Source organism: Maylandia zebra, linkage group LG2 (genome assembly GCF_041146795.1).
Source record: "Maylandia zebra isolate NMK-2024a linkage group LG2, Mzebra_GT3a, whole genome shotgun sequence".
Taxonomy (NCBI): Eukaryota; Metazoa; Chordata; class Actinopteri; order Cichliformes; family Cichlidae; genus Maylandia; species Maylandia zebra.
Window position 1 is genome coordinate 15,614,425 of NC_135168.1, and position 8,720 is coordinate 15,623,144.

The window sequence follows — 8,720 nt, forward strand, 5'->3', positions numbered from 1 at the left end:
GAACATCTGGTTTATTTTCCTAGCTTCAATTTCTCAGGTTCAATTGGCAGGTTTAGGCTGAAAGTCTTTGCTTGGCAGTTTCCAAGCCCTTAGGTATGTGAGTTACTATCATAAGGGGTAGTGGATAGTGGATAGTTTTTAATCCACATAATTTCCTTAGGGATTAATAAAGTATTCTGATTCTGATTTTCATGCATTCAGCAGCTTTATGGTCATCAATTCTGCCACATTACTTGTAACAAGTTGTTTTCCGTTTTTCAGGAAAACAACTTGTTACAAGTACAAGTAACTCTTACACCTGCATTGTGGGTGTTGTGATGTCTAAGTCTGGTGAAACAACGTTTGATGTAAATGTAAAATTATATGTTTGATGTGATGCACTGCTTTTAGAAAACAAGGAATCACATTCAACTTGCTGAATTTGTCTGTACAAAACCTTTAGTACAATTTTTCTTCCACACAATTCAAAAATTCTTACAGAATTGTTTGTATTCGTGAAAGAACAAATGGTAAACTTTTTTAAAATAAACTTTCAACCAAATCATTTTCTTGAACAAGATGATTATAAATTGGCCAATCTCACCAGAAAGAAGCAGTTCAATTGCAAATTCCCCAGTAACTTAAAAATGTTTCATAAGTAGTGGGGAATTTGCCATCTTCTCTATGGGACCATGGATGAATGTGCTAAAAGTCCAAGCAAAACTGCAATATCATCAGCACACTATCTAAAGCCTGTGAAAGAGCACAGTTTGCATATCAGTGATGAAATTCTATAACTTCCATGAGAAAGTATCAGCTTTGTTGTTTATAGGTGAGAGTTCTACTACTAAGATACACTGTTCAAAAAAAAAAAAAAAAAAAAAAAAAAAAAACGTGCTGTTTTTACAGGAAAACCCTGGCAGCTGGGGTTACCAGGGACTTCCTGTAAAAACGCTTTACAGATGCAACTTGTAAATTGATTTACAGTGAATGAATCTCAGATTAAAACTTAAATCTACAGGAAAAAGAAGTTAATTTCACACAGATGTAAAAGATACAGGAAAGTGTATTTATATATCACAAGTAATAAATGCTTTTTGTGGATCCATAAACTGCAAAATTAACAGGGAAATATCGTACAAAGAACTAATTTAAAATGGTAGAACTACAGTGAAACTGTGCATATTAAATGGAGCTGCTCTGTAAATTATACATAAAATCTATGCTGAATATTATATGTTTTAATGTAAAATTTTAACCATAACCCAGCAAATTTCTTACTGCTACGCCTACACCCAAACATGCAAAAATACATCTTGAGAAAACACAAGAGAGGAAAATATCACTTTTGGGAAATTTATTTTGCAGCCACATTAGCAAAATGACAGCAAATGGATCCATTTTTCCAACTAACACAATATGCAAGGCACACAGCAACTACACAATTCAATCAAAATATAGGCTATAAAAGCTGTGGAACATTCCTGCAAAGTAAGAACCATGTTCATGAAACAAGCATTTGTTAGACCCTCCACCAGAAAAAGTTAACTAACCTGTTAAGACTTTAAAACAAAAAACACATATTGTGTCAAAAATGATCATAATCACCGTGCAACGCAACACGCACCCTGCTGTCACCACAACCATGGCCCTGGTCAGAAAACATCAGCAAAACCACGTGGTGAAACAAACCTACACATGTGGTCTAGAAACACTGCAGTAGCAGCATGTTGTTTTTTTCTTTTCTTATGTAAATAAAGAACATTCCTACAAAGAAAGAACATCTTCATGAATTGGCTTCATGCATTCGACCAGTAAAAGGTTCCAGTACACATTGTGGAACAAAATTAACAAACTAAAACTAACAGTCCACAGAGAGTCAAGATTTAGGCTTAGCGCCACTCGTGGTCGGCGAGATCCTGAATCAGGGTGAGGACTCGAGGGTTCACACTGAGACGACGCTTTGAGTTTTTGTTCTCTACTTTGGTTCCTTTTTCTGGGTTTATGGAGAAGAAACACCTGTAGAATAACAATCATATAAAAGTTTATTAAGCATTTTTATAATTGATCAGTTAAAATACACGTACAAAGTAAGTAAAAATTAAGTATATACATATATATACACACACAGTCATGGCCATGACCACGTTCAAGACAAAGTATAACCAAAATGCTGTGGGGAAGTGAACAATGCATGGTCAAAAGTATTGGCACCCTTCACGAGTGTCTTCTGCAGTGATATGTCACACTTTAGCATTGTTAAAATCCAAAGCAAAGGTTATAGGTAGTCAGACGTCAGTTGACGCTTGGTCTAGCCCTGAGTCTCGGCCAGGCTTGGACCCGGATTCAGACTGTTAATGTATTTAAAAAAAAACAAACAAAAAAAAAAACAACAACAACAAAAAACAGAAAAAAAACAACTGAAACCGGCTCCAAAGCCGACCGAGACTCAGAGCCAGACCTGGACTCGAACCACATCAAAGCCAGACTCCAGATCCCAGAGTCTCAGTTATGAGAAATAACAAAGCCATATTTGTTCACCTCTGAAGAAACTCTAAAGTGGAAGCCAGCTCAGATGGATAATGGATGTTGAAATTGTAGTAGCTCCCGAACATGAGGCACAGTGCAGAAATGAAGGAGGATATGTTTGTGCTGACGAGGTTCCGATCAACACTCAGCATGTATCTTCTTGAGGAATAGCAGGACTGTCCTGTGAACAAATTATTTAACAGGTTATATCAATAAACACGGCAGTCACATGACATTCTATAAAAAGTGCACTTAAAAAAAAAAAAAAAAAAAAAAGAGAGCTATGAAACAGACTTACCACACACGATAATAGTGGGTGTCAGAGGCACTTGCTCCAGTTGTACCTCATCTGCCAGACATGTATCTTCAACACAGAGAAGCATGGACTCCTCCTTCTCTTCAAAGTAGCTGAGCAGAAGCAGGACCATCTCTTTCACATCATCTGAGCAGCCACTCTGCGGTCCCCGCATCCTCTGAAGCCTTGCATAAGTCTGAAGGAACACCTTGCTTTTGCTGACAGCAACTGTGGTCAAGTAGTCCAGTAGCCTTTTCCCCTTCAAATCCAAATTACGTGTGAATGTCTCTTTGAGGTCAATCCCAGTAAGTTCCTTGAAGTGGACAGACATGCCAAGTTCATCAAACCAAAACGGCCACTCCTCCCTAAGGCATTTGATACTTTTCCCCTGATTGACATGCAGACGTTGTGTGTAGTAAGTGGACTTCATTAGACTTTTTACCTCTTCTGGATTGGTGTCAGCTTGCTGGAACATCACCTTGAGTTTTTCCATCTTTTGCTGTTGGCTCTCTGGAGTTTCTTCAAGAGGCAGAAATTCTACATTCCATTTAATGCACCCGTATGTATCCTGCATGGCTGCTCTTTCTTCTAAAGGGATCTCGTCTGTGTGGTCTGAGTCAGTCTGATGTTTTCTTTTTCTTATTTTGGGTGTTGAAGTGCGCCTTACATTTTCAATTCTGTTCTGCAACTGTTTGACAAGTGAAAGGTAGCCTGCGCCAACAATCTCACCCTCTATTAAATCTTGCAGAGAATTGGGATATTTTGCCACCATTTTTCTTGCAACGTCAATTGAATGTTTTCTACCTACATGAGGGCATTTTTCCATCATCTCAGTCACAACAATCCGGACCATTTGCCTCCTCAGTTTTGGGCGAGGCCTTTTCCCCCTCTCAAGAAAATGCATCACTTCTGCAGGAAGTTTACTCCATGGAATTTCAAAGTTGTCATCCCATTGTGTGTCACATCCTGGGCTGCTGGAAGAGGTCGACGATAGACTTTGGGGTGAAAGTGAGAGCAATGACAGCGACTGGGTTGATGAGGCTTCCACAGATGATAGCGAGCTGTTCTCTGGAGTTTGGTCTTTAAATTACAAAACAAATACAATTATGATTCACACTGTATGTCTGTTCATGACCATCTCTGCTTTTGAGTTTGAATAGTTGTTTGTTGTTTTTACTTACATTTCTGTTTCCAAGCAGAAAGAAGCTTTCTTGCTTGTACAGGTCTTAATGCTGTCATCAAATCTGCCTCCGTTACGAAGCGTAGATCATCACTTGTCTCAACTCCAATGGACTGCAAGTGCTCCTCCAGGATGTTTTTGTTCACAGCTTGAAGTTCTGGTAGGACTTCCGTGATGGCGACATCTAGGAAGGTTCGCTCTGAGTCACTCATACTTGCACTGAAGAAGAAATGCCACATCCAAACAAAATAGAAAATCACATACAGTTCATACACTTGATGGAGCAGGGTGTGGATTACGTGACACTTATATTAATGTTAAACTATTTACAGTGAGAAGTGAGCTATTAGTTGGACATTATTTTGCCACAATACTATGCTTTAGTGGAATGACTCTGTATTCTTGAAGAATGTATGATACCAAAGGATAGAAATCAGGCAGGTCATTAATGTTGATACACTGTAACCCAAGACTGTCCTTTGTCACAGAATACAGATGGTATTCTGAGAGGAAGATGCCTTTGTGGATATCCATTAGAACATACACAGATGTGTCATTTTGAATCAAGATGAGTAGAAGTTCACCAAACTCCATACACTCGTCATTTCTGTACACAAGAAACTGTCCCTTTTTATATGCAGTGCCCTTGTACTGAATGTCTGTGGTAACTGTGGTATTGCTTTCTGAAAAAGCTAACTCCCTGACCGCATGCTGAATAGTGTCACTGTAGAGGTTGGGATAAAACGCACAGCTCTCCTTGACTTGCAGCAGTTCACGGCATTCTTGCCCTGCTAAAAGATAAGCCTGATACATCTGATGACGTGTTGACAAAGTTTGACAAATATTTTTGAAGCTTTTCAAGTGTCTGGCACATCTTTTGAAGTAACTGTGTTTACATTCAAACCTAAGCGTCCATAACCTCATCAATGGACCAAATTTCAACAACAGTGCTGAATAATGGCGCAAATAGTGGTGCTTGGGTTTTAGTTTAATTCCAGGAAACAACATCTCTCTCATCTCCAAATATTCTTGGATCAAAATGTCAGCGAATGCTATCTGGGACAAGGAAATGCTCTGAGCACAAATAAGATCCACAATGTCTTTCAACTGGAGAGCTAACTGCCATACTTCATCCTCATGATTTTGTACTTTGTCACCAATCAAAACTGGCAGCAATCTCAAAAGGTTCCAGTTTTGAACGGCTTGCCCTGATAATTTGGATCCGTCAGGTTTGACAGTACATGGCTTTGTAAGTGCTTCGGATCCTTTATATTTAAACTGTTTAATGCGTCTGTTTAAAAGGGAGTATGTGAACCATTTTTTATTTTTTATAATGTTCTTCAGGTACAGTGCTAGATCATATGACACAACTCCTTCAAAGAGGTCATGACCTAGACAAGGTGGGAGACCAGGCTGGGATACGTGAAAAGACTGAAGGGTATTGAAGATGGAGTTTACCTTTATTCCTCTGACGTCTTGGATAGTTTCAGACTGGAGATCAGCAACAGCCGCGTCATATGTCTCTGGAGTGCGTGGAGGACCACAGGCATTCGGATCAGCATAAAACTCACTTCGTGTTACTTCACAGTACCTGCAAAAATATTGAGAGCAGCTGAAGTTTTCTGTAAACCCTCCTATGCAATGAGAACCCAAGTTGTCCCCAGCAATACAGTAAAGACCCCCTTTTACAGTTTCTCCATCTACATCTATTCCATCTGTCTCCAAAGATTTCAGATCTGCCAACAACTCTGAGAAAACTTTGGCTATTCCAAAACGCTTGAAGTCATTCTCAACACACAACAAGACTAAAAACATGTTATCTGTATTTGAACGCAAATGAATGGGTAAATTTGCTAATGACAGATAGACTGCAAGAAGTTTGTGCGTCTTTTTAGCAGAACCCAGGGGATTCACTACCTCAAATGAATCTTGGTACAAAATCAGTTTGAGGCTTTCAGGGTTTTCATTAAAGAACTGGTGACATTTGAAAATTTTGCCATCATATAAATCCTTAAAAATTTCTACATCAGGACCCCCAAACTGTTGTGACTGTGTATTCCTCCATAACTGTGACTCTAAAAAGCTCTTCAGGGTTTCTCCAACTGGTATGTAGTAAGCACATTTTTCTGTCATGTTTTCATCCATTCCCAATGGCACTTTCTTGGGTTCTGTGTATTTAAACATTTTTTTGAATGTTTGATTTCTGGTGTGTGTTGTTCCTAGTTGTCCCTGATGGCAAGCAGAGAACAAATCTGACTCTTTAATGCAGTCACAGATTTTAGTGACTGCTTCATCTGATAGGTTCATTTCATTTTTTAGTAAACAACTTACCTTATTAATTGTGTAGGCTTGACCCAATTCGTGCACATTCTGCATTTCCTCAGCAATACTCTGTATAGTAGAGGCAGGAATTAGCAGCTGTCCTTGCAGTTTAAGGTAAAAGAGACACATGTTTCTGAGATAAGAATGACTATCCTTCTCTGGCATATCACTGGCTGAACTAGCAGATGCCATGGTTTCATGTGTGTTTTCTGAATATTCTGTACTGTCATTTGGGGGCTGAGGACGAGATTCCTTGTACATGTCATCAATACCATCTGGAGAACAAGCTTTATGCTTCCTACACATGTGAGAAGTAAATGATGACTTTTTTGTAAACATATGCTTACAACCACTTACTGGACATGACACAGACCTGCCCTCTGCAATATGATCGTTTAAGTGAGACACTAGCTCTTTCACTGTTTGAGAATGGCGGGCACATAATGAAACCGCACATTTTAAATCTGCAACAAGAGCTTTAGGAGTAGCTTGAAGTGCAGGTGCATTGTGCACACGATAAAAATGCCCCTTGAAAGCAGAGTACGTGGTGAATGTTTGGCTGCAATTGGCGCCAACACATTTAAAAATACAACAAGGCTCATTCTTATGCACTCTGCAATGTAGTACATAGCCTCTTAATGTGACCAATACCTTTTTACAAAAGACGCAGATGATCATTTTTAGTATTTCAAAAGTTTGCCTGTGCTTTTCAGCTGAACTAGCATGCTAGCGCTAGGTTATGAGCATTGGTCTAAATATCAACTGGTGCTTTTATCTCGAAAAAACGTCGCCAAGATATTGAACTTACCGTGCAGACTTTCTGACGAACAAACACAGATCCTCAAAAAACACTTGAAATCGTATGTTTGTAATTTGTCCTAACAACGTAGTTGCTGAAAGTTCGACGTTTTCTTCTCTAGTGCTGGCTCGTTAGCTAAGTTCGTGAACTAGGCGCTCTTCTCCTCCCGCCCTCACGTCATTATCCAATCAGAGACGAGCTTCAGATGCACATTCAAAATTAGGCGCGCTCAGTGCAACGTGAGTGGCCTGAAGTAGCTTACAGCTCTGTGGAGATGAGGCACCATAGAGATCCTATGGGAGGCACTGTAAGTTTGTTTAGCCTGTAATAATGAGACATTGCTGACCTAACCCAAAAAAGTATTCTAGTCTAAGTATCACATTGCAATTAAAAGAAACATAAAGAATACAAGCATTATGACAGAAGCATTACTTAGTCGTTAAATAATAATTTCTTATTGGTTACCCTACAATAGGCTGCAAATAGCCCGAATGATTTAAGAAAAAAACATGATGTAAACAATTTTAATTGTATATTTTTATATAGCCTATAAATGGAGAGGCAACCTCTCAGGTTCACAATGACATCTTCTGTGAAAACATTTTTATTAGTCCTATCCATGACTTTGCATCATTTCATGAATCATGTTAAAAGTAGGCCCAGTACATCCATGCAATTGTAAAGTGACTTATAGGTCATGTGTTTTTAAGAAAAACTGACTAAAACTGTGATTTTTACAGTATTTGCATGTCAAATTAACATGATTGTTTGGTTATGAGTATTACGGTGTTTCACTGTTTTTATTCACAGTATTTGTAGTTTTAACCAATAAATTTGATTATAATCACACATTCATGTTGTAAATATAACAGGAACATTCTGTTTAAAGGTTTACAATAATTCACTGTGATCGAAACAGGAAAGTTGTGTTTTGGGGTTTACTATACATTTCTGTAGGGGTTTTACATGGTTTTTATGTCAATTTCACTGCCCTTTTTTACAGTGTAGTTCACCCCATCACCCCACCTATTTACCTTACCAGATATAGAAATTGCTTGTACCTGGATAAGCAGATAAGGCAGCTATTACAAAATCCTTTCTAAATGTTGGGAAACAGCTACTGGCCTAGTGATTGCAGAATAAAGTGACACGTCATTCATGCTAAAGTAATAAAAATTTCATTGAATATAAAATAATGTTTAATTTTAAACAAAATGAAAATGTTTGCTATGACAAAAATTTGACGAAAAGAAGTACGAGACTGTAGGTAAAGTAAAGTAAAGTTTATTTATATAGCACCTTTCACAGACATATGTCACAAAGTGCTTTACAAGGTAAAAACATAATACAGTCATAAAATACACCATGAAAACCCTGGTCTAATTAAAAGCTTTTTGAAATAAAAATGTCTTTAGCTGCTTTTTGAAGGTCTCCAAACCCCGTAGAAATAGGGGAAGTGCATTCCACAATTTGGGTGCAACGGCTTGGAAAGATCGGTCCCCTCGGATTTTAAAACGACTGTGGGGGACCACTAAAAGGTTTTAGTTTGCTGACCTCAGGTTACGAGTGGAGGTATGTGTATGAATCAGATCAGCAATGTAGGGGGGGGAGGCGTC

At 38.5% G+C, this 8,720-nt stretch overlaps 1 protein-coding gene across 3 annotated transcripts; it reads right to left on the bottom strand.

Moving 5' to 3' along the window:
- Positions 1 to 1,321: 1,321 nt before the first annotated feature.
- LOC112429712 (uncharacterized) lies at positions 1,322 to 7,581 on the bottom strand. 3 transcript variants are annotated; one of them, XM_076889415.1, is made up of 8 exons: positions 7,114 to 7,581; positions 6,315 to 6,374; positions 5,442 to 5,574; positions 3,985 to 4,202; positions 3,246 to 3,883; positions 2,807 to 3,116; positions 2,521 to 2,689; positions 1,322 to 1,998 (listed from the first exon to the last, which is right to left on the bottom strand). In XM_076889415.1, the coding sequence occupies exons 4-8, from the start codon at positions 4,193 to 4,195 to the stop codon at positions 1,872 to 1,874; spliced, it is 1,455 nt and encodes a 484-aa protein (XP_076745530.1). In that variant the 5' UTR covers positions 4,196 to 4,202; positions 5,442 to 5,574; positions 6,315 to 6,374; positions 7,114 to 7,581; the 3' UTR covers positions 1,322 to 1,871. The 3 variants fall into 3 exon arrangements, with proteins under 3 accessions (XP_076745530.1, XP_076745527.1, XP_024661654.2); XM_076889412.1 differs by having other exon boundaries at positions 2,807 to 3,883; XM_024805886.2 differs by lacking the exon at positions 7,114 to 7,581 and having other exon boundaries at positions 2,807 to 3,883; positions 6,315 to 6,567.
- Positions 7,582 to 8,720: the final 1,139 nt, after the last annotated feature.